This window comes from Silurus aristotelis (assembly GCF_946808225.1).
Source record: "Silurus aristotelis genome assembly, chromosome: 19".
NCBI classification, from domain to species: Eukaryota; Metazoa; Chordata; class Actinopteri; order Siluriformes; family Siluridae; genus Silurus; species Silurus aristotelis.
In genome coordinates, this window is record NC_139592.1 from 7,175,558 (window position 1) to 7,201,445 (window position 25,888).

A 25,888-nucleotide genomic window follows, 5' to 3' on the forward strand; every position below is an offset into this window, starting at 1 on the left:
TAACTTAATGGGGCTGAATAATTTTGCACGCCCAATTTTCCAGTTTTTTATTTGTTAAAAAAGTTTGAAATATCCAATAAATTTCGTTCCACTTCATGATTGTGTCCCACTTGTTGTTGATTCTTCACAAAAAAATACAGTTTCATATCTATGTTTGAAGCCTGAAATGTGGCAAAAGGTCGCAAAGTTCAAGGGGGCCGAATACTTTCGCAAGGCACTGTATCTAATCATCCAATCATGGACTGGCAGCACAATCCACAAATTCATCCACATACAAGTTAACGACTTATTAGTAGTGAATATGCTAGTTTAAGGATTTTGTTGATTGCTGAGCTCCTGGGATTTTTCTAGTAATTTTACTCAGTGGTGTGAAAAACAAAAAACATCCTGTTAGTGTAGGGTCTGCAGGCAGAAACAGGTTGAGGATAGAGGACAAAGGAGAATGAAGTATATAGTAAAGTATACACCGATCAGGCGTAACAGTATGACCACCTGCCTAATATTGTGTTGGTCCCCCTTTTGCTGCCAAAACAGTCTTGACCTGTTGAGCATTAACAGCATTAACCTCTTTAGCAGTTTGGGCTACAGGAGATCATCTATTGGATTGGACCACACGGACCAGCCTTTGCTCTCCACGTGCATTAATGAGCCTCGGCTGCCCACGATCCTATCCTAGCCGGTTCACCACTGTTCCTTCCTTGGAGCACTTTTGATAGCTACTGACCACTGCAGACCAGGAACATCCCACAAAAGCTGCAGTTTTGGAGATGCTCTGACCCAGTCGTCTAGACATCACAATTTGTTGGTTGTCAAACTCGCTCAAATCCTTACGCTCGCCTATTTTTCCTGCTTTTTAACCCATGATGAGGAGATAATCAATGTTATTCACTTCACAGCTCATAATTTAATAATGTCATAATGTTATGCCTGAGCGGTGTAGAAGATCTCGTTACAACTGTGTTGAGCAGAAAATCTCACCCAAAATGTACAGTGGAAAACTGGGAAAACAGTGTCCTCAGTCTTCTGTTGTTCAGTTTGACTGAGTCTATACCCTGTTGGCTGTAAAGAGTGGAAGCCAATGTGGCCTTCTGCTTTTATAGCTTATCCACCTTAAGGTTTGATGTTTCGGACATGCTGAAATGCTTCTCGGCTCACAGCGTTTATAAAAAGTGGAGTTAACTTTCCTGGCAATCTGGACATTTTCCTTTTAGGAAAACAGAACTGTTGCATACACAATGATTTTTTTTGCATTTCATGCACAGTTTGTGTATTTGCCCATTCCTACACACAAACTAGCTCTCCTCATCACATAACACCTACCAGCCAAAGAGGGTTAAAGTTGTCAAACATGTGCTTCCCACAAGACATCAAACCGGCCATCACACCTTTTCAAACTGGTGTACATGCTGTGTCAAAAGGCAGCTTAACACGTTAGGAGGAAAGTGCTATCTACCTTCTTATGAATTCATAAGTTTAAAAGTGTTGCTCTGATGGACAGAGGGAATAAACTATTCCTCCCACGCAGAGAGCTCAGCCAATTGGACTTTTAAACACAGATGATTCGGATTAGGTAGACCACTCAGGAACCCCTTTTGCTTATGTGGGCATACAAATGTTGAGTATCACATGAAACACATCTTTCAGTTTCATTCTTCTACCATAAAGTTTTCTTTTTTTTTTTTTTTTTTTTTTTTTTTTAGTATGTTTGGTCTTGTATGTTTTTGCTCTGTCAACAATCTTAAAACTGAATATGGTTAACCATGCTGGTTACCTAACAATCACTGCCAACTATCAAATCATGCTAAATCATTCAAATGGATTTTTTTTCCAAAACTTCAGATATGAAAATAAATTTGCAGCAAAAGCCTACTTAATGATAACGTCTATAGAGGTAATATTTACTCTCCTGTTCCTGCAAGTATTCAAAAACTGAGCTTGTGCAGAGTAAATGTGATCACTGTAGCTTGTAACACTATCAATATTTCTATAATCAGTGACAACTGTTTCCACTCTCCCCTAAAACGTAATAAAGGCACAGTGATGGTTCGTTTACTCTGCTTCAGTCATCGATACAATCAACCAAAAAAAAAAATCTACTTTGAGCATTTTTTTCCTATACGCACTCAAGGGTCTCTGTGGTCCCCATAAATCCTTTGAATACAAAATCAGTAACAGCAATAACAACAGCATGTGTGCATCACCTTTTATTACAGTTTGAAGTCCTGGATCCAAAAAAAATGCCTGTAGCAAAGGAAGCGGATTCCTGTGCAGTTCAACCTTTCGTGAAAATGACTAAAATTCATAATGAAGTTCAACAATCAGGGTTAATATGAAGAGCAGAAAATGAAGAATCAATTCATAGTATAAAACTAAGTTTAAAAAAAAAAAAAAACATTGCATGTACTGGCATTGTTTTCATCACGATCATGCTGTAAACTTTCACATTCTCTGTTCTCTTCTGAGGTTTCGGCTTGAACACTAACACGGAAATGCTAAATGAGGTGCTTGGGTGGCTGTTTGTGCATTATTCATAGTTGTCAAGGTAAAAATGTTTGTAATTACAGCTTTGTAATCCACTGATACTCCTCAATCATGTCAACATCTATCATCCCCCCAAAAAAAAAGAATAATAATAACCTGCTATGCTCATTCAAGCTTTAAAAAAATTTCCATCAGTACACATTAATGGCTAGGGCTCGGTATGTCTATTTTATGACCAATACATTAAAACGGTGTTTTTGCCCATAGGTTGTACAGTAGCAGAATAAATGGAGTGACTCAGCACAATTTTTTCCGGTCTTCTCCCTTAAAGTCAATGTAAAAAGTAAATACAAAGATCAAATTAAATTTGCACATTAATGTTTTTTTTTTTTTTCGGAGAACAAAAATTAGCCTGGAGTTAGGCTCTAAAATTTAGTTTCTCCAAGTCTCGGTATGCATCCACTCAATTAAATACAGGTATATTTGTAATATATACAAAGTCATAAGCAAAACATTTTAAAAGTCTAATCTTTATTATTATGCTTCAATTTGGAACCAAGAGCCTTTAAGATGGGAAAAAAAAGGAAAACAAAAAAACAAAAACAAAACAAAAAAGTCTTTTTCTCCACAATCTGTTTCAACTTGATTTCTGGCGCAGCAAAAACAACCGGTGGCTCACTGAGAAAAGCGTCCTCCTTGCTTTTCCCTCATCCAAGCCTGGATACGTTCCTTCAGCTCGGGAACTGCAGCAGATAAGTATAAGGTTAGAAATTTTCGAAATGCTACAAAATCTACAGTACGCAAAGAGCTGCATGGTTGACATGAATAAATTAAAAACGTGTGTATGTATACTAAGATATAAAAAAAATAAATAAATAGTAAAACTCAAGGATTTTCAGAGCTTTGTAACAGTCTTGGGCAAAGCTGTAACTTGAACTTCAACATGAAAAGCTAAACATTCACTTCATACTTCCCACATTCAAGAACTACTGTTTATAGCTTGGATAACAATTTGCTTCTTGGATATTTCACAGGATGAAACACTGCTACTGAATATATGGACAAGTATGATGCATCATATTTAGATAAATAAAACCTGCTATATCTAATCTACATCTTTAATGTAATATAATCAACTTCAAGAACTGTATACTTCTGTACACCTATAATCCACACTTCTAAGAGAAGTATGTATGGCAGGTTTGAATAGGGGCTCAAAACTGATTTAAAAAACCCACAAGACCAGTGAATAGTGCGCGTACCTGACTCTAGCATGCTTTCAGTGAGAGGCTGCCGGTTGAAGGGGTCGGTTGGGGAGTTCAGAAGGTGTCTCAGGATGATGGATCGGTCCATAATGTTCCCGGAAGGCAGTTGAACAGGATCACTCATAAGAGTGTCCATCAAAGGATCTGATACGCAGGAACAGGAAAATGTATAATAAATGGTTTATGCATTTGTGCTTATAAGTACATATCAAATGAGGATCAAACAATTTATAAAGCATACAGTATTGTTCAAAATAATAGAGGTACAATGTGACTAACCAGAATAATTCAGGTTTTTAGTATATTTTTTATTGCTACGTGGCAAACAAGTTACCAGTTGGTGCAGTAGATACTCAGAAAACAAACAAGACCCAGCATTCATGATAGGCACGCTCTTAAGGCTGTGCAATTGGGCAATTAGTTGAAAGGGGTGTGTTAAAAAAAAATAGCAGTGTATGCCGTTGACTGTACAAACTCAAAACTATTTTGTACAAACATTTTTGTTTCTAGGATTTAGCAATCCTGTGAATCACTAAACTAATATTTAGTTAGATGACCACAGTTTTTTTAAAACTGCTTTACATCTGTGTGGCATGGAGTCAACCAACTTGTGGCACCTCTCAGCTGTTATTCCACTCCATGATTCTTTAACAACATTCCACAATTCATTTACATTTCTTGGTTTTGCTTCAGAAACAGCATTTTTGATATCACCCCACAAGTTCTCGATTGGATTAAGGTCCGGGGATTGGGCTGGTCACTCCATAACATTAATTTTGTTGGTTTGGAACCAAGACTTTGCCCGTTTACTAGTGTGTTTGGGGTTTTTGTCTTGTTGAAACAACCATTTCAAGGGCATGTCCTCTTTAGCATAAGGCAACATGACCTCTTCAAGTATTTTGACATATGCAAACTGATCCATGATCCCTGGACCCAAAAAGAAACATTTTACTCTCATCAGTCCACAAAATGTTCCTCCATTTCTCTTTAGGCCAGTTGATGTGTTCTTTGGCAAATTGTTACCTCTTCTGCACATGCCTTTTTTTTTTTTTAACAGAGGGACTTTGCAGGGGATTCTTGAAAATAGATTAGCTTCACACAGACGTCACAGTACTTACAGGTAACTCCAGACTGTCTTTGATCATCCTGGAGCTGATCATTGGCTGAGCCTTTGCCATTCTGGTTATTCTTCGATCCATTTTGATGGTTGTCTTCCGTTTTCTTCCACCTCTCTGTGGTTTTGCTCTCCATTTTAAGGCACTGGAGATCATTTTAGCTAAACAGCCTATTATTTTTTGCACCTCTTTATAGGTTTTCCCCTCTCCAATCAACTTTTTAATCAAAGTGCGCTGTTCTTCTGAACAATGTCTTGAACGACCTATTTTCCTCAGGCTTTCAAATGCATGTTCAACAAGTGCTGGCTTCATCCTTAAATAGGGGCCACCTGATTCACACCTGTTTTTTCACAAAATTGATGACCTCAGTGATTGAATGCCACACTGCTATTTTTTTTGAACACACCCCTTTTAACTAATTGCCCAATTGCACAGCCTTACGAACGTGCATATCATGAATGCTGGGTCTTGTTTGTTTTCTGAGAATCTACTGCACCAACTGGTAACTTGTTTGCCACGTAGCAATAAAAAATATACAAAAAACCTGGATTATTCTGGTTAGTCACATTGTACTGCTATTATTTTGAACAATACTGTATGTACAGTCTGTAGTTAAAGGATCAGGGGCTGTGATTTTGACCTTACCTTTAAACTCATCTGGAGCATCACTGTAGTCCATCTCGGACTGAGAGTTGCGTGCCACTATCTCCTCGACCTTCTCTGACAGCAGCTTAAACTTCTCGATGGCGATGGTGGATTTGATTCCTGCCTTCCTCATTTTAGAAATCACTTCCTCGAAGAGTTCTCTGCTATATGATCTCTGATGATAGCAAAAACCAGGAGGATCAAGAAAAACAGATTTAACTTTTATCTTGTCAACTTAATCATCTACCTCTTGGTAGTTTTCTAATTGTGCACGGGACATTTTCACGTTAGCGATGTGCTTCAAACCTGGTCATCGGCGATCGCTTTAGCAAAGCGAGCACAGTCCAGCTGCAGGTAGATATCCGTAAGCTGGTCCAACAGCTTTTTTGGCTCAAAACCATATTTCTCTGGGTTTTCGACCTTCAGGTCCCGACACTTCGGCCCACACAGCTGCTGGAGGTTATAGTTCAGCATGGCTGCCAGACGTGGACCCAGTTCCTGTGCAATTCACCAGATTGTCTCTCAGCAATGGTGGGGGAAAAAAAGCACTTTGATGCACATGGCATATTTAGCTCGTCTATACAGTATGTGATTATCAGGAGAAATAAGATTGTATCCTGAAAAACCAACTCTCGTTTATGACTACAAGCGGCTCCACTTTCACACAAGACTATAATTACCTGCAGGGATCAGAGTGCAAGGGGTTCATTTACAAGACAGCTGGTGTGCACTAATCCTTTATCGTTTACTCGGAGCATAATCCACCACCCTATTGTGTTCTTAAGAACTCTTAAAAAACCCAAAACAATTTTGTACTTTTTTTTTCTTTTTGAGAATGCCATTGGCTGATCTATATGACTCTAATTCATCTAATTTGTGCCAGACTGTCTGGCACTGATCTTTCAGCTACTAAAGTGCATAAAACCCACAAAGGCAGGACTCACAGGACGGAGAAAAGGTTTCTGGACTTGTTTGGTCAGAATGTGGAACATGTCCACAGTCTCTGTGGCTAAAGCCAGGTAGGAGCGAGACACTCTCTCGTCCTGAGTCAGCTGAGACTGGCGACCCTGCTGCTGCTCCTGAGGGACACAATGTGGGTCAACAGAAAATTAATTTCCATTTGCACATCAGCTATAGATTTTTCTAATAATAAATATATATACACATATACACTGGGTTCATTTTCAAACAGCTCAATATTAAAACATTATGTTCTATTGTGCACTAACCCTGGGCAGCTGCTCCCACTGCTCCTTGTTCTTCATCTCTTCCTGGATCTCGTGGATGCGCTTAAGAGACTCCAAACTCTCATCCAACAGGAATGTTGTGTCATTGATTAACATGTTAATGTAACGCACAAACTGCTTCCCGGAGCTGATGTGTTAGATTGAGAGGAGAAAACGTATTTTATAGCACAGCAGTGTTGAATTCTCTAATAAGAATCTCATCGTCAGAGAATATTGATTAATTTTTTTTTATAAACACAACTCTGACAGCAATGGCAGTTGTACATCACTGTCTATTAATACACTTGCTCCAATAGGTCATCATTCCTAAAATAACAGCTCATATATAGGGACTTGTATAGCTGATACGTGATGTAATCTATGACCAACAAAAATACTTCCTGTAAGTAGATAATTATTTATATGCAGTTATGGAAGGAGTCTCTATTGTAAGAGCTTTGGAATAGTCGATTGCAAAAATAAACCTGCCTTGAATACATTCCAAAATATTAAACAGCTTCGGAATATGAAATAAAAACATTGGTAGAAGGATTTTTTTTTTTCTCATTTTTCTGAAATATTTGTCGTGTTTTATGTTCGTCTTATACTAGTTGCAATCAATTATGCACGATTTGATGACACTGCATATTTTATATTTTGCATTATATATTCATTATGTATTGAGATTAGTAAATAAACTCACTTGAACTCCTCAAGGAAGGTGCCATGATGGCCAATGTTTTGCCAAAGGCTCTTAAAAATGGTACTGATATGGTAGCGGATAGTGAATTTGTCATAGAACTCGCTAGTGGCTCCTGTATGTTCCACATCTGTACACAAAGAATATTTTTTAAGACAGAAAAAAAAAAACGTTTTCTATAATACACATTTCAGAAACAACCGAAAATTACAACAAACAAATCCATTCAAAGTTGAGTTAAATCACAGTTCATTTGAAATAGCCTTTGTTTCCTGGGTTAATTACAGAGTTATTTAATCCCACCCAACTAACCTGTGTAAAATTTCATGAGGGCAGGGACGAGCTGATTGATTGACAGCGGGTGGTTCTCGATCATCTCAAAGAAGCGTTGGGTGCGAGGCTGAACTGCTGGGTTAGTAACAAACAACACCTCCACCAGTTTGGCAATCAGGTAGGGGTTTCTTATGTAGTTCTGACTACAAATGAACACCACCAGGAAGGTCACAATGTCCTGAGTGCACGGTTCATATAGAACCTGAGGAGAATACCTGTCAAAAAAAAAGAAGAGGAAAATTAAATGCACCATTTATCACCATGTGCGTACAAAAGAAAAGGTTATTAACACTGATTGGAAAAACAATATGGAGAGTTCTGTCTTTGATTAATTAATATGATTAACTTACTGCACAATAAAAAGCAAAAACTCTGCAACATCCTCAATGTAAAACTCGGGTAGTGCAGCAAAGCTTTTAGGGATCTCAGGATTCAGGGGCAAGGTGACGCTGTAACGTGAATAGACAGATAAAAGCAGGTAAGGTGAACATCACAAGTGCAGTGCATGCTCTCACAGTAACTAAGGAAGAGACTGACTTTGGGTAGGCAGGGTCTACGATGCGCATGATCAGCTGAATGACTGTACTGTAGAACTGGAGACATCTGCGCAGTAGATTCTCATCCAGCAAGCCGGCATCAGCACAAGCCTTTGAACGTACCAATTTCTACAAGAACAGCAAAAATCATGAAACATTTATGATAATGCCTTAACGCCATTACAAGGCTGTTATTTCTAAAAATCTGCAAGAGATTAACTATGATCAAAATGTTGTCACTAAGGGTTAAAACCTTGCTTTCTTCCTTGGCTCATAACTTGGTAAGAGCTCATCAAAAACCAAGTGTGTTTTCTGTAATTTTTAAAACTCTAGTACCACCCACTAGAGTTTCCTAATTAACCAGGGACATCAAGCTCAAAGAAGATTTGCACAGGGCATTAAAGTGTAGTTCTTTTTTTTCACACTAAAGAAGGAGAGTTTGAATATGTGCTCTTTTTTCCCCTCCTTTCCTTCCACTCTCACACAAGGGTCTGTGTTTCCTTCTGCTTATTCTGCTAGTAAACACTACCTAGTTGGACCACTATAATGTAAATTAGTAAGTAATCTATTCTGCAAAATTTCATTTAAAAGTGGCAAAAACAGCAGAAGGACACAGCAACTCTGTGCAGCATGAATATGTCTATCCTTGTATATTCTCTCTTGTATATAAACAATTTTTTTAAACAAAAATGTTTATAAAACTCAAGATACTCAAGTTTACTATCTTTAGTTCACTTGTACTGCTATTATCTCCTCAAACAGCATGATTGGATTGCAACGTTTGTAAGTTGGATAAAATCATTTGCCATGAATAAATAAATGTACAAGTAATATAATGCTTTTTCGATTTTGAATTTCAATTCCTGTAAAAAAAAATAAATAAAGGAAAAAAATAAGTGGAATGTCTCACTAACAAAAACACCATATTGCTTCTCCCTTTATTTTGAATATGAGTCACAAATAAACAAACCTTCAGCTGGGTTTTGCATCTCTTCAACATCTCCCTGTGACGGGTGGCCAAGGGGGAATCTTTCCACTGGCTCTCACTGTTTTTCAGCTCCTCTACAGTTCTGCAGCACACAAACACACACACACACAGAATCTAAAGCCATGAAAACATCATACTGGCACTGCTGAGTGTTATGCGATACAAACAGTAGGGGGAACCATCAACTTAGAAAAGAAAAAAAAAAAAACTTATTTACACAATCTCTTCTATGTTTTTTTATTTATTTTTTATTTTTTTTATGTGAGTGACTAAAACATCTGTCACTAATGCAGAATTATCGTCATTTAAGCTCTTAGTCCAAGCAATATTTGGAAAAAAGGCCAAAATAACAGATCAAATCAAACATTTGTGTTCAATCCACCAGGATATTTAGTCAAAACAGCTTTAAAACTATGCAACCCAACAATCTAATAAACAATCATGCTGACTTTAAAATAATAGTTAAAAAACGCTATTGATATTATTGTTGCTGTGTATTCATGCACGTACCTGTTCAGATCCCTGATGGCTCTTAGTCTGCGTATATAACGACGACATCCAGGCAGGATGGATAGGTGGTGCGCATGTAGTGTCAGGAAGAAACATTCTGTAGGGAATTTGGGCTCTGAAAATTTGGAAGGGTCTACATCTATTTAAAATAAAAAAAAGGGCAGAAACAAATAATGATATAGCGCATCAGCGAGTCTGGAAATAAAAGTACCCAAGATAAAAAAGATAAATCGAGCTATATATAGCTGTAGCCAGCTGTTTTGATCATTCAAAAAAACAAAAAAAATACAGCTCGTTCATTCCCTACAAAGTCATATCACAAACACTGTTTATGCTAGAACTCCTGAAAGTTGGTGAAAAACTGCTTTTTTAAAATTGGTAGCAGTCATCTATATTACAACTCATAACATTTATAAACTATATTGCCAAAGGTTTGCAGACACCTGGTCATAAGTATGGTATGTGCGTTTTGAGCATCGCATTCTACATTTAGTCCTAATTTGCTCTTATAATATCCATACACTGTTCGGGAAAGATGTTCCACTACATTTTAGAGTGTGCTTGTGGAGACTTGTGCTCATTCAGACACAAGGGTGTTAGTAAAGTCAGGTACTGATGTAGGTGAGGCGAGGAGGCATTGAGTGCAGTCAGCTTTCTAATTCATCCCAAAGGTCTTTAATAGGGTTGAGGTCAGATCTCTATAGCAGAAGATCTTCCACTCCGAACCATGCAAAGCATATCTTCATGGAGTTTGCTTTATGCACAGGGTCATAGTCATGGTAGAACAGGTTTGAGTCTCCTAGTTCAAATGAAGGAAAACATTAAATGCTACTAAATCTAAAGTAAAAAATCTATTTTGTGCCTTCAGCTTTGCAACAACAGTTTGGAAAAGAACCAAATATGGCTGGGGTAAGTCAGGTGTCCCAATACTTTTGTCTATATAGTGTATGTTAGAAATTTACATTTGCACTAGAAATAAAAGAGAAGCCATACGACAAGTTAGACATGCACTCACGCAGCTCTGCAAGCCAACTCTTCAGTTCCTCCAGGCTGGATTTGAGCCGGGTCTCCTCGAGGCTCACGTTTAGCCGACACTTATGGTGAAAGATGTAGAGGGGATCCACTGTCTCTAACTTAATCTTCATACTCAGCTGCTGAAGCACCCACAGGAAGTTCATCATGAAGCCGTCTGTGGACACCAGTTTATCGTCCGTCTGGAGAACCCCCCACCCACACACACACACACACACACACACACACACACACACACACACACACACACACACACACACACACACACACACACACACACGAAAAATGTTTTTTACACAATATACCAGTCAACAGTCTGTAACACACTAGATCAAGAAATTCCAATATAGACACCCAGTCAAACGATTTATCTATGGTGGTTATTAGATTATTTAGGTAATTTTTCCCTTCATTTTGCAAGAGAAGTTCAATTGGGTTCACGTTTGGGTTCCACTGTAATCGGCGAGGAGTCATACCTGCATCTGAGCCTTCTTTACATTACGATTCACCAGAGCTGCCATGTAGCTGAGAGCCGCCTCCCTCGTTTCTCCGTTCAGCAATATGTTGTGGAGGATTTTAAACAGGTCACCCTGTGGACCGAAAAAGCATAATCACAGACTCGAAACCAATATGCGACAGTATAATTAAATTAATTGAATTCGGTGTTCTCCCTCAGGGGGAATGTGGCTGCAAAAAATCTACATAATGGCCCTTTATTTTTCATGAATCGACTCTTACATTACTGGCTAACAAGAGTGCTCGTTCCATCCACATGCATCTTCTACCTTTTATGAAACAAATATCCCAGCGGCTAATAGAACAAACTAAATAAATAAAATGACCATGTAGCTGAGTCAGCACACTTACCCTGGCAGACTCCAGATAGTGCTGTAGGGACTGACTGACCACACGCGTGTTCTCCATTGTAATAGCAGGGCCTGAGAAGTATTTGTCTCCCACTTTTGTCTAAAACACAAAAGTTTATAATAATTTAAGAAATATAACAGGGTAAATAAATCTTGTATTATCTTGTGAGTGGACATGTTGCTGCCTCGCTAGACTCGACTCACATCATCCTCTGCGAAGACAGAAAGACTGAAAAACGTGCCAAGGAATGAGAGTCTCTGAATCTCTCTGCCTGCCGCAGGACTCAACGGATCAGGACACCACAGCGGCAGAGAGATAATCTGTACAAACCCACACAAGACACGGCTTAGACATTTTATCATAACAAGTCATTAAAAACAGGTAAGTATTAAGAGAAGACAACTTACCAAACTGCACACAGGATGCGTCTTTCCAAACTTAATTTCACAAAGCTCGGTTAAAGCCTGTAAAATGAGAATCGAATGTTAATATTATAAAAAAGAAAAAAAAAAAAGTGTTAAGCATTAAGTGCCTTTAATACATCATAGAGTGTATGTTCGTGGTTGTACTTCCTTTTCGTAAGATAATGTAATATGCAATTTTCCGCTTAGCGTACTGTTTTAATATCTGCGATTTACTTAATGTTTTAACGCATTCTTTCTTATGTCTTTTTATGCTCTAATACTATCAGATGTATCAAGTCATGAAAGCCTGAGATAGTTTTAAAACATTTAGAGATAACTCAGAAATGTTAATTTTATGATATATGACAGGCTGCCACACGTCCACATCAGAAATAGCACATTAAGCCAAACGTCTCTTACCATTAGAGGATATTTAAAGTTGTCGCTGTCAAAGGAACATTCTTTCACAGCTAACGCGAGCCCTTGGAGAATAGGGACAAAGATCTACAAGAGGAAAGACGGTAATCAGAGTTTAGCACCGCATTCGAACTTCTAATCATTTGTATTTGTTAAAAGAACCCTGCTGCTTCGAATGCACCACAGGATTCTGAACGAGAAATGTAGGGGTTACGTAATGCTTTTGAATATCGAGGACTACTGAGGGTGATTTCCTCTTCATTTAAAAACATTGCAATGAAATCAAAAACAGATTTGAAGCCTGCCACATCAATTAAGTCCTCCTCCTCAGCTTTATATGTGAAGTGAATCAGCATGCAGCACATCCCACCTGTTTAAAAACTTCCTCCTCCTGGTGAGTCATGCGCACCAACTCCTGGATAAAACCGTATGGAAGGTTCCGGCACAGCATGTAGGGGACCAGCAGGGAGGGCTGTAGTGGGGCCCTGGGCAGGGTTGGAAAGAAGGTAAGTTACTATTGTCTTATATTCCATTGTATCCTCAAACTGCATTTAATAAACTTTAGTGAAACCTCACTGTATGATATGGCAAATATAAAAGAATAATATAAATAAAAAAAATAAAAAAACAATTTTTTAGTGTCTGCAATAAACTGGCATACTTCCAGAGTGTATTTCTGCCTAATCAGAATACAGCCATTACTAAAAAAAAAATAGGTGTTTAACAAAACAAAACAAAAATCGTGTGCTTTTTTTTCCAGAGAAGTCACTCAAAAAACACAGGTTTAAAAATGAGTGACACCATATAATGTTTTCAAATAATATATATATATATATATATATATATATATATATATATAAACTTAAACTATCAAATGATGTGTAAGAGACAAATAAAATAAATAAATGTAAAACAATTTTGCAAGGACATTCACTTGTAAATGCTTTTATGTAGTAGCTGTACTACACAGACTGCTAATTATAGAGGCATACCAAGGGCAAATGTCTGCCTGTAAGCACTGACCTGGGCAGGGTAAGGGCCCCCTGCAGCACAAGAGCAGCATGGGAAATACACTGGGAGCGTATGTTGCTGAGCAGCTGACTGACCACCAGCTGGCTGCACATCTACAACAGCACAACATGGCACTCAGTATAAGGAAGTAGAGCAAGCAGTTTCCTTTCATAACACAACACTAAAGAGCAGAGTTCCCCGGTTCAATGGTACAGCAGGTTTACTTTCACTCTGTGCAGCATGTGACTTTCTGAGCTTATCGGTCTGCATTTAGCCACAGATCAGCTTTGATAAAGCCTCTGTGAACAGATTCTACCTTGGGAGCTTTCCTCTCCTCCATGCCCACACTGTCAAAACGCTCAATGAGGTAGTTCAGCATCTCAGTCTCCTTGCATGCCTCGATGGTAAAGCGGTCACTGCCCGAGTCACCAGCCAATCCGCCACCAGATGCACCCAAGCTAAAGGAAAAACAGATAATTGAAGAATAATGGCAATCAATACAATCAAGATATCAGAATTGGAGATTATACCACCACAGACTTAACAAGGCTTATCAGGCTTAACCAGTGTGTTAGCCTTAACAAATACACAAACACTTAGAATGCAGACTTCTAAAAGAGGTTTTGTGAAGATGCAAAGTAGTCAAAAGCTGACTGGGATCAAAAGCTAACCCAGGACTAATTCTGAATATTGCCTATTGATTTTCCACATTGTAAAAAAAAAATAAATAAAAACTATTGAGCACCACCCTAAGGCAAACAAACCCTGAATCACAAAAAGACAATGATAACAAAACACATTTTAAATAGCATGCATGAGTAAGGAATCCACAGTGAGAGGACACACTCCACAGCACACCTCTGCCTCTCTTATTAGTCATGTTATTTATTCATCCAGCGAGGATTAAGCATCTCAATGACCGGGGCAATTCTAATGCAATTGCACAGTAATTCCACTGACATGATTAGCTTTATGAAATAAATTGTTTCATGAGAAAACAGAGACTACAATAGAAGCATAGACAAAAGCTGTGTTAAAGGGTTGACTGGATCATATTCACACAGCACGCCAGAATTAGTCCAGTACCCGCAAGACATTGACAAAGTTCTATTAAAAACACAAATAAATAAATAATGCAATAAGTTTAAAAAAAAAAAAATAAATAAAAAAAAAAGTCTACATGGAAGATATGAGACAACAAAAAATTTTGAACACCCTATCTGCAGGGCTATGTTTTTGCAGTCCCCATTTGTTGTACCAGCACATGGGACTGTGTGTTCATGTTAGTGGCCAGGCAGCACTCTAAAGTATGCAACATACACTGGCACTGGTACCTTGACCCAAATTGAACCTCAGAAAAATCCTCCTCCTCTTCCTCCAGCTCTTCATCACTGCTGTCTTGAGACATGTCAGACAGGGCAAAGAAAAGAAGCGGGACGGGGCTGGCATGGCCACAGCACGCAGACAATGTCAGTTTGTGAACATATGAGGATGTGGAATGAAGTACAAAGCAAGGTTTAATGAGATCTCTCGAGAAAAGTAAAGCACGACTATCAGTTACATATCGGACTACTACACAGAAACAGCAAGGAAAATATATTTTTAAAAAAACTTGAGCACCTGCATGCATGGGTTAAGGATTATGTAAATGTGCCTCACACCAGTTTAATTAGAAATTGGTTAATAGACAACTACCCTATTCAGGATAATTTCACTGAATACTAAAACAATACATTCACATTGCTGTTATCACTATTACTGGTGTAGCAGGCAAAACTTCACATCTAAGTATAAAGATACCTAGAAGATACCTTCTTCTGGCTGTAAGACTAGGAGAGCCAGGCACAAGGGGAAATGGAACAGGTGTTTGACGAGTGTGTTGTCTAGGGGATGGCAGAGGAGCAGGCTGGGGGGTCAACGGTGCAGATGGAGTGTAGGTAGGGGTAGACAAGCCGGACCTAGGGCTTAAGCTCATAGGGAAGACGTATGGTCTGTATCTCGGCGAGATGGGCAGAGGAGAAGATGGGGTAGGGTAGGGGGAACCAAGGCGTGGCACAGATGGACTGGGAGGAAGCTGAGGGGCAGTTGAAGGTCCAGGTTGAGGTGGGGGCGAAGGTGAAGCAGCAGGAGGTGGAAGTGAAGGCAAAATTACAGGTGTCAGTACAGATGGAGCACTGATCCTGGCAGGGTTTTGACCAAGATATGGACTACAGCCATACAAACTGAAAGCAACAGGAAATTTCACAAAACATGAAATATAAACGTGTAATTTGACTGACAAGTCAAAACCTGATATGAAGAAAATAGCATTAAATAAACATGGATATTGGTATCAGAGAGAACATATGAACAAATCCGATTGAACAGACTGCAAAAAATGTAAAACAAACATGTAAATCTGGTCTAAAGCATATTTTAATTCCCAAATCTGTAGCATGTGAATTACAAATTGTTTGTCCACACTTGCCTAGACAGAGAGCTGGCACCAAATGAGCCTATACAGGGCACCAGGGGACTGTTTCCCTGGCTGGAAGGTGGGACCAGCGTCAGGTGGCAGTCTGGAGATTTGGCAGCAGTGATTGGCTGTGATGTGGCTGTCAGGCTGGCGAAAGGGTTGCAGTGACGTGATTGGGTAGACATCATAAGAACTTCCATTAAGATCTGGCCAATCAGGTCCTTGAAATCAGAATAGACTGACAGAAACAGAGAAAAAACAAAATGAATCCTGATAATCATTGTGCATTGGATTACAAATCATTATCTCTATCCAACCGCTCTTGCTTTTTTCCACGATCTCACCATCTTTTGGATTTTGCTGAAACTCTGCAGCAAGTGAGGGCAGAAAGATGACATCACGATCTTGCTCCTTCCAGGAGACACGGAGGATTTTGCAGATGAGCTGCAGAGCCTGCTCCTCAGACACATCTGGGTTAGATGATGAGTCCTGCAGAATAATAGTCAGAATTAGTATATGAAATTTGTTCCGTGTATAAGTCACTTTCTTTACATAAGGAATTTTTTTCTTTGCATTATTCTGTCTTCTGCCTCAAGCCAGTTAACTGCAAACATGTTTATTAAGAAACAGCATTATGCATCTAGCTATATCGAAGTTCTAAATTTAATGGTGGTCCTTAGGGATTTAGCAGAATTGGAAAACTTGCAGCATGCATGAATATGCAGCTGATGAATTTGCAGCAGCATGAAACAGAATGTCAAAGAAATGTTTACAACATCTGAAAGAACTATGATGGAGCAAACCTATGTCTAAATCACAATGTTAGTATTACACACAAGTATTAGAATATGTACATTCCTAATGAAGTGGTACATATGTATGCAGTATTAAAATCATTTTGATAGATAGGTGTCTATTATATAAATAAAGATGTATTGCCCATAATGCACTTACGTTCATGAGAGAAAAGTTCGTTATCTCAGTCAGGGAAGTGTAGCCACTCCCACGATTGTCATAGTATTTAATCTTTAATAAATAGACACAGAGTTTGGTTCCTACTTTGCGGTTTTCACACCAAAATTCAAGCGTATGTGTTTCTAAACCTTAGAATCAATATAAAATATTAAAAGGAAAAAAAAAACAACTCTTCCCATTCACAATGCTCCAAAGCTGTAAAGGAGAGTCTCGTTTTTTTTTTTTAAGTAATTGCAGTGTTTACCTTCTCAGACAGGTTGCGTTTCTCCCTGCGATCACTATCCTCTACTTCCATGTTCTCAATTCCTGAGTCCACATCCACCTGGGACATGCTAAGAACCAGGCCACACACAAAAAAAACAACAGGTTTCTGATCCTCTTGCATTTTAATATTGAATATAACACTTAACCAACAAGAAATCACTTTTTAAGATCAAATTTCACAGAGCAGCATTGAGTAACAATATCCAGATAAAGAAATAGAAAAAATGCCATTTCATGGTGATTAATTCCACTATCAGATGCTTGCGACTGATTTACAGACTTGTGTATTGTGATGCTACATGAAATTGACAGACAAAGAAGCAAGAAAAAAAAAAACAGCCTTACTTCTTTTCACATGATGCTGTATCAATGTCCATGCTTTGGGAGCGGGACAAGGATTGAGACTGAGTCTCAAGGCTGTTGGATGGAGAGCTGGAGAGAGAGCTGACTCCCTCGCTGCTCTGGCTGCGATAAGCCACCCCTACACAAAAAACTAAAAAGGTTAGACAGCAGTAATTATGCGTATATAATGTGCATTTACCTGACAGCATCTGAAATTGAATTAAGAGATAGTTATTACCACCGCTATTAAGATATATACATAATTTAAGATCAGATAATGTTTTATTAATGATTTCTTTTCGAAAAGAAAGGCTCTGAATATAGGTGCAATGTGCAAATTTCAAAGACATTATTATTTCACAGGGACATAAATAGCAGGTGCTCCACATCAAACATATACATTAGATGCACAAAAGTATTGAGACACCTGACTTTTCAGCCCTATGTGATTCTTTTGAGATTGTTACCACAAAGTTAGAGGCAGACATTTATATAGGATGTAAAGCTGTAGCATTACACTACATTGCCTTCTCTTGAACTAGGAGACCCAAATCGGTTCCAGCATGACGATGTCTCTGTGCATAAAGCCTGCTTCATTAAGATATGGTTTACATAGGTTGGAGTGGAAGATGTCCAGCTACAGAGCTTTGACCCCAACCCTAGAAAACACATTTGTGATAATCTAGAATGCACCCTACACCAGTACCTGACTTTACTAACACCACTGTGGAAGAAGGATCGCTAATCATCACAGCCACAATTTTACAATCTTAACAAAAAGAGTGGACAGCAAATAGGGAATAAATGTGTAATGGAATGTTTAATCTTAAGGTCAGGTGTCCACAAACATTTGTCCATTTATACATAGCACATTTGTTTAATAAAATAATCACAAACAATCATTGATGTATAGGTTTCCTCTAAGCCAAACTTTTTTTTTTTTTTTTTTTTTTTACATTTTTGGAAAAAGAATCCTGTTTCAGAGTTTTGACAAATCAAAAGCTGAAAAGCACTGCACTTTGTGGTTTTTCCTCAGTAACAGGATGAGCTGCATTTTATTTTTTTTTGGTCTTACTAAGTGAAAGTGAAAGAGGGCATGAATGCTTGCAATAAAGTAGCTGTTATAACAGTAACCATCACTGTGAAGACACTGAACATTAAATTCAATAATGAACTGATAAGATGTAAACTGCAGTGTCATTGTGCGTTCAGCCATCGCACCACACCCTTCTTTGGATATTTTCCTATAAAGACACGATCCCTTGTGCTTTACTCTTTACACATAGGACAACCTTTACTGGGGTGTAATGTGTTTTCTCCACAAAATGACAAAACTCTGAGCTCTCATTTTCCTGTCCATTTGAATGCAAAATAAACCCATCCCTGTCTATTCAACTGACTCCTTTGATGTCACTTTAAAGTATTTGTGCATCATGAGCTGCTTTTCTAAATGAAAACTACAGGGTGAAAGAAAATTTACAGCTCTTTGTACATATTATTGAAATCAAATCACAGTTTTACAAATTTCACCTTTCAGATTTGTACTAGCAAAATCTGTAACACATTCACAACCACACCTAAAATCTGGAAAGTTCAACATTAAAGCACATTGAAGCAGAACTGTTAGATGGTTGATACGATGATGATCGGCATAAAAGCTCAGAATTACAACAGAATGGAAGATAAAAGCGAAAGTGAACCGAGCTTGTCTGAGTCACTGATAAAAAGATTTTCACAGAGATGAAATTTGATTCGTATTACAGTCTCCAAAGTGATTAAGCTGGATGATGGAAAAACATTTGTATTACGTGTAGGCCATTGTTTTTTTTTAAAAACCCGACAGGGTTGTAAAAGGTTGAGATCTGGGTCATGGCCTAGAAGACTTTACTTGTAATCACCCAAACGGAATTCCCTGTTTCCCTGTAGACAGTAAGTAAATCACACGACGAGAGCAAACCATCAGTCTTGCCCACCTTAAAGGGCCCTGAGTTGAACTCCTGCCAAGGCTGTAGAGAAACACTGCCGGTATGACGATGCACTTTTCCACTGGGCACTAAGCTAGCATTATTCCTAGACTGCTGATATAGAGTACAAACTCTCCTTGTGCTGATGCTAGAAAATCTCTGAGGTCTATTCTAAGCTCCTGATACATTATTTCACGTGCAAATACGTTGGGAAATAAATAACACAAAAAAAATACATGCTTGTCAATATTAAACCTAAAACATGACTGAATGGTTATTACATTACACATTAGGTTAGATTTATTAATCATGGCTCACTAAACATGCTGACAAATAAACTGCGTGGAATATAATGTAATTTGAGCCATTCCTGATGGATGTGTGCCTAAAAGCTGTGCATCCACAAGCACCTAAAGGATATAAGATGTTTTTTCCTTGCAGTGACAGGCAGCACTGAATGATAAACAGTCGTCTCCTTTTCATGGAAAAAAAAAAATATCCAAAAACACATCACATTTATGATGGGATTTTGTGTCTGGGAAGTTTGAACTTACCCGAAGCTCCCATTGGGGAAGTGGCAGGCGTAACATTCTGGGTGTTTAGGCCCAGAGAATGAGATGGTGCTGGTGGCTGAGTCTGTGGTGAGGCCGCAGAAGGCCCGGCCAGTGGACCAGGAGGGGTCTCTCTTTGTGGTGAAGTCAGCGGCGTGCTCAGAGGAGTGGTCGGCTGAGAAGTCTGTCCTCCAGCTAACCGGGCCAGCCGCCTTCTCCGAATCTGAAAAAGTGCACAAAGGAACAAGTAAGAGCAGCCAATTCATCTAGTGCCATTTTGGAAGGAAGGTAAAAACAGAAAAAAAAAACGGGGGAAAAACCCAGAAAGACAATAATTGTACGAAAAAAATTAATAAACCCTAGGAATACAATAATGAGAGAACTAAAGCTGAAATAAATAAATAAGCTTGTACCAGACCCACTGGCTAAATTAAGAGAAAAAATTCAATTTCTCATTTTTTTAAGTAAAAGTCCTCTAAAGCATAATTGTGCTGCTGCACAGCAGTTTATCAGGAGCAGCTGCAGGAGAATCACCACACAATCTGGTGACTCATAACATCTGGGGACAGTAAAAACAAGGCCCACAGCCTCCCCCGATAAAAAGCTGACAGTGAAGTGCCAAGAAAATGAATGCATGGCAAGATATTTCATCCTCATCCTCATTCAGACTCCTGCACAGCCAAAAACAGAGCTGGCAATTACACCATCGGGGAACGGCGACGGGAGTTCAGGAGATACAGCGCTCTCAGCACTGGCACACAATATCTCTAATATATGCATCATTTCCCATTTGTTAACAATTCCTTTTTTTATTTTAAAGTCAAGCCTACAATTAAAGTCTACAATCACATATTTTAGTAGGAACGCTTAGAACTAGTTTTTGCCATGCTCGATCAACTAAACATTTCTTCCCCAATCAGATCAGACTCTCTGGTGTATTTTTAGGATGTGAATTATGATCTGATAACCTGGATACCAGACTGAACTGCCTGAACAACAAAGTTGGGCAAGACTTAGTTACTGGTTATTAGGCAATACACAGCTCTGATCTCTGCAGGACTGTATTTGATGCATCCTTAGTTGTTGTTGTTTTTTAAGGTTTCTCTGTTGAAGTAGGTGGAATTATACAGATCTGAACAGTTTTAGGAACAATATTGGATCTTAAACGTGGTTTACTCTATGGTTTTCACCTCTGGTTTGCTTTCACTGACATCTCACATTCGAGCTGAAATTGGTGGTCTTGCATCGCATAATACGAAGTGCTCATTAACAACCGAGTTTGACTGTGACAAAAAGCATCCAATGACAAAGATTTGGAATTTTTGCCTACAATCTCAGTGTCGGATCACTGTTCTGACACCGGACTTGTGGAATTAGTAAACATTTGTCGGTAGCGATAAGCAAAATATAATAGTCACATCTCAAACTTGCTTGGACTTTTTTCCTTTCTTTTCTATTTAACTAAATCTGTTTTCTGTACGATTCCAAACAGCTCTTTCTGATGGCAAGCATAAAAGAGTCATTTATCAGGAGATTTTTTTATTTATTATTCAGTCCGAAAACCATAATGCAAATTCGAGTTTATCGAGTGGAAGACCTATAAATAAAAATGAATAAAAAGTAAAGTAAAAACCTGACACATATACAAAGAAAACAAATATACTGAAAAAAATACATACATACATTTTAGATGAATAAACACATGAAGGGTTTTTTTTGGTTTTGTTCGTTTGTTTTCCTCTGTAAACGTGTAGCAAAGCATTAAATTTGATGTTCTCCCATTAAAAAATATGAAACTGGTGTCATTTATTGAGCAGGATTTGGTATTTTTAAAGGCCAAACTGTTCAATTCAATTGAATTTATTTATTTACTCGTCAATCCAGGTGTTTCAATGAAATTAGCAAAAAAGATCAACTAAAATGTTAGGCTTTTAAAAGCATTCTTTCTATGAATGTGTGGATTTTTGGGTTTCCTCCATTTGATTTGGAGAACAATGATGACGGATGTTAGAGGATCAGATTGTTAGCAAGCTAAACAAACCAGCTGGTTTTTAGCAAATCAATTATTACTACGAAGGCAGCGAGCTCGCCGGTACACAAACACCATTTCCCGTTCATTTCAGTGAAAACTCTTAGTGTATATACATTTATTTTTATATCTTCCCCATGTGGCGGTTCTGCCCGCTGAGGGGGTTATGAGAGGATTGCTGATGTGACACTGATGGGGCTTCAATCATCTCCAGCAAACACCTCGAAAAGCAAGTCAGAGCTCCGGCACACAGGGGGGACAATGACATTACATTCTCTTCCAAAAAAACCCCCATGACTGACATCTTATCATCTCTTTATACAGCAAACGTGCAGACTTGAAGCACCAGCGCGCACCGCAGTCTTACCTCGTCGGCGCTGAGCTCTTCCATCGCTTTCCTTTTAATTTTTACCCAGAAGAATGTTGCTAGCTAACTAGCTAGCTGCCTCACAAACCCCAAAAGTGCATAGTAATAAAACAATACGACAAAATAACAATACACCGCGATTGTCTCTTCGGCTTCCTTAAGTTAAACCATGAATCCTACACCTGCGTGCTCCACCCGCGACTCTGAAAAATATTCTAGCCGGTTTTCTCTCAAGAATGAAACAAACACAAAAGTATTATTCGTCAAAACACCATGGCGGCCATTTTGGATCTCGGGTCACGTGACTCGGCCAACGACACATTGCGATCTGCGGCAGTCTTTTTTTCCCCCTACCCGTTCCCACACAAACACCGCCCCTTTCCTAATACAAAATTGCGATGATTGTCCCGCCTCCTGCATCACGATTGGTCAATCGGTCATCCTCACGAAACGGTCTATGGACTTTCAGCTAATCGCAGTTTGGGGAGACTGGATTTTTGTCGGAATAAAGGTGGGGTTCAAACAAAGCCTGCGGCAATCCCGGAAGATTTTTCTAACACAGGGGATCCCGAGCCGTTGGACCATCAGCTATTGTATTATATATTTCACATTTACCAGCTTGGTCTTAAACAAAACCAAAATATCACCAATAAACATGTTCGTGAAGCATTTTCCCACAGTATACTGTTTAAACCAGACCAGACCACCTCCTTGGTTAAATAGATAGTCAGGATCTGTCAACCATAATCGAAAGACCCATTGTTTTATTTTTTGTTTAATTAAACAAGTAGGCTTAACAATTGGAAATCAAACAATATTTAATTATAATAATGAATAAAATCAAGCCTAATATATTTTATAATTATCATTAGTATAAGTATTATTTTTTAGTAGTATTAGTATTAGTAGAAATTGAATAGCATAGAGCTGATATCACAGTATACAGTATATACGTTTAAAGGAAACCACAGGAGTTTTTTTCTCACTTGTTGCAAGTTTTATTGCAAATTCTTGTCAAATTCACAGAATTTTTTTTTTTTTTACAAAAATATTCACATCTATTTTTAGGCATTCCTGGTTTCTTTCCATCAGAATATGTGGCTCTTTTCCCCAACAATATACATGCATATTTTTTTTTATAAATATATAGATAGATAACAAACAAATGATATACATTAAAAATGAATGGATGAACAAACATAGGAGAAATAAAACTCTAGATGTTATATCGCCCTCTAGTGGTGATATAGTGAATATAAATACAGTGTATTGAGCTGTAAAGTTGTAGTGATTCCTTTTTCACAGCTGTTTTTTTCACTGCTCTGGCACAACAGATACAGATTCAGTTTAATATTTAGCTTATGAATCAGATCTAGTGTACTACAGAACAGTAAACAATGTGGTTCTCCAGGACCGGGGGTTTGTTTTCAGTCACACAGGCTTGAAACCCCTCTAAGCTCCAGCTCTCCTGATAAGCATGGATGATGCCAGATGGATCGAGCTCTTGGTCCATCCAGTCTTTCCTGCAATGCATCCTCTTCAAGATGCAAAGTTCTGCTTTAAGCCACTCTTTTGAAAATTTGCTTGCAGGTTTGGTCCTCACAATAAATCTCCTGTATGATGAAAACAGAAAAATGGTCATGCAAAGTCCATTTAATTGGACAACAATTAGTACTAAAGAGGGAAAAAATAACATCATGATTTTTATACCAGGTGCAGTTTATCATCCGCGATCCAGTGAGCCCAGCCTCTGTTTTTCTTCTCACCCTTCTGAATGCATACCATTCGGTTCCCCTCCCATGTCACCGTGGACTGTCGATAAATAAAGCATTCAATTATTTTTCATTTATGAGCCAGTTTTCCGTTTTGCAATCAAATTTCATGTGATTTAGAATGAAATATTATATTAGTCATTATGCACAAAGGGAGAGAATGAAAATACTTTTCAGCTAAACCAGGTTCAGATTCAAGTTCAAATTCATCCTATAGACAGCACAGTTACACAATGATTATTTGCAGTACCTGTTTGGATTTTGGTACAAAATCTAAGGTCTGTTTTTTATGTTTAAGCAAGTTTGCAATATATGATTAATTGAAACCCAAATAATTCATTATTTATACTGGAATAATAAAAACCTTTACCTCAGTGATTCATATTGATTTCACAAAAAATATTGTTTGTCAGATACTATAAATAACACAGTAGAAAACAATACCCATCTATCTATCTATCTATCTATCTATCTATCTATCTATCTATCTATCTATCTATCTATCTATCTATCTATCTATCTATCTATCTATCTATCTATCTATCTATCTATCTATCTATCTGGTTTCTAAAGGAGTTCTACCTAATAAACCTGTTTGAATGACAAATTGAAATAATTTCTTTGCAACTGTAGATGAGCTTTAGGTAAAGAAATGTATTCACTTGCCCCATTTTTAAATATCTGAAAATCTTTGATGATTCTTTGTAGGGCACTGCAACAGGTTTTACTTACACACAAGGAAATTTCATTACATACTTTGAGCTATAAGCTTTGAATGAAAAGCTCAAGTACTGACAAGATAACTACTAAAATTTAAGACCCAATATTAGAAGTGAAATAATATTTTTTTTTTATTAAATCAATTAAATCCATTAAGATTAGTCATAAGAGCAATATAAATAATGTTTTACCTTGCACTTTCGGTCATCCAAGCCCTTGGTAAACTCATCAAACTCCTCATTCACTTTGAAGGAGAACACATAGTTCCTAAAGGTGCTGAAAGTTTTGATGACATATTTGTCGCCAACCTGCTCGATCACCTTTTGCTGCTTCAGCCTTAAGGCTATCTTACGAATGTACAAGCTAATTCCTGCAAGAAAACAGAAGTCAGTAAATGCACAAAGAAACAAACTCCGTCTTTGTCAAATTATGGTTCATGTTATACTTTCTATATGATCATCAGTTTTCATTATATACATTTGAACTACTGTGCTGTTTAACCAATTCATATGTCCCATGTTAATGTTAATAATCACAAGAAAAATCATACTGGTGTGGAATGAAGTCTTACCTAATGCAATCATATATCCCTCGAAATTGATGTTGCTGATCAGTTCCCATTTCCCACAAAGGCTGGCAGGCATTTTTCTTTTTGGCTATCAGAAAGAATCACTGCAGCAGAGAAGCACGAATGACTTGAAACAGCGTGACAGCCCAGGCTTTTAAAAGAGTCTCAGAGAGTCACAAAATAGGAGGTGTCAGGAGGCTTGACTTTGAAAGGCTCATACTTGATTTACACATAAACACACACACACACACACACACACACACACACACACACACACACACACACACACACACACACACACACACACAGCCTTTGTGTTTTAAATGTCAGTTGAGCATACACTCCTTCACA

The 25,888-nt window shown here is 38.1% G+C and overlaps 2 protein-coding genes across 6 annotated transcripts; both read right to left on the minus strand.

Annotated features, from left to right (window-relative positions):
- Positions 1–2,995: 2,995 nt before the first annotated feature.
- On the minus strand, positions 2,996–22,843 carry ube4b (ubiquitination factor E4B, UFD2 homolog). Of its 5 annotated transcripts, XM_083570360.1 has the most exons (30): positions 22,478–22,800; positions 20,085–20,304; positions 17,570–17,705; positions 17,205–17,292; positions 16,940–17,011; positions 16,330–16,474; positions 15,998–16,223; positions 15,342–15,752; positions 14,865–14,972; positions 13,847–13,988; positions 13,543–13,643; positions 12,890–13,004; positions 12,523–12,606; positions 12,106–12,162; positions 11,902–12,018; positions 11,699–11,797; positions 11,308–11,421; positions 10,815–11,013; positions 9,800–9,938; positions 9,272–9,371; positions 8,303–8,430; positions 8,116–8,214; positions 7,745–7,980; positions 7,436–7,562; positions 6,736–6,880; positions 6,451–6,585; positions 5,813–6,004; positions 5,507–5,681; positions 3,744–3,890; positions 2,996–3,224 (listed from the first exon to the last, which is right to left on the minus strand). In XM_083570360.1, exons 1-30 carry the CDS (start codon positions 22,499–22,501, stop codon positions 3,157–3,159), a joined length of 4,149 nt encoding a protein of 1,382 aa, XP_083426486.1. In that variant the 5' UTR covers positions 22,502–22,800; the 3' UTR covers positions 2,996–3,156. The 5 variants fall into 5 exon arrangements, with proteins under 5 accessions (XP_083426486.1, XP_083426487.1, XP_083426488.1 ...); XM_083570361.1 differs by lacking the exon at positions 16,940–17,011; XM_083570362.1 differs by lacking the exon at positions 15,342–15,752.
- Positions 22,844–23,442: 599 nt separating this feature from the next.
- On the minus strand, positions 23,443–25,705 carry LOC310741735 (retinoid-binding protein 7-like). The gene is made up of 4 exons (XM_083569951.1): positions 25,541–25,705; positions 25,161–25,339; positions 24,188–24,289; positions 23,443–24,090 (listed from the first exon to the last, which is right to left on the minus strand). Exons 1-4 carry the CDS (start codon positions 25,611–25,613, stop codon positions 24,037–24,039), a joined length of 408 nt encoding a protein of 135 aa, XP_083426077.1. The 5' UTR covers positions 25,614–25,705; the 3' UTR covers positions 23,443–24,036.
- Positions 25,706–25,888: the final 183 nt, after the last annotated feature.

Bases quoted from the DNA above. Each gene is read 5' to 3' on its own strand.
- ube4b (XM_083570360.1), bottom strand. From the start codon at position 22,501: ATGGAAGAGCTCAGCGCCGACGAG. The intron at 15,753-15,997 runs GCAAGTGTGGAC...TGTTGCTTTCAG, and splicing joins GGTGCCAGCTCTCTGTCTAG to TTTGTATGGCTGTAGTCCAT. The intron at 3,891-5,506 runs GTAAGGTCAAAA...CCTGCGTATCAG, and splicing joins TGCTCCAGATGAGTTTAAAG to ATCCTTTGATGGACACTCTT.
- LOC310741735 (XM_083569951.1), bottom strand. From the start codon at position 25,613: ATGCCTGCCAGCCTTTGTGGGAAATGGGAACTGATCAGCAACATCAAT. The intron at 25,340-25,540 runs GTAAGACTTCAT...GTTTTCTTGCAG, and splicing joins GGGATATATGATTGCATTAG to GAATTAGCTTGTACATTCGT. The intron at 24,091-24,187 runs GTATAAAAATCA...TTCATCATACAG, and splicing joins CGGATGATAAACTGCACCTG to GAGATTTATTGTGAGGACCA.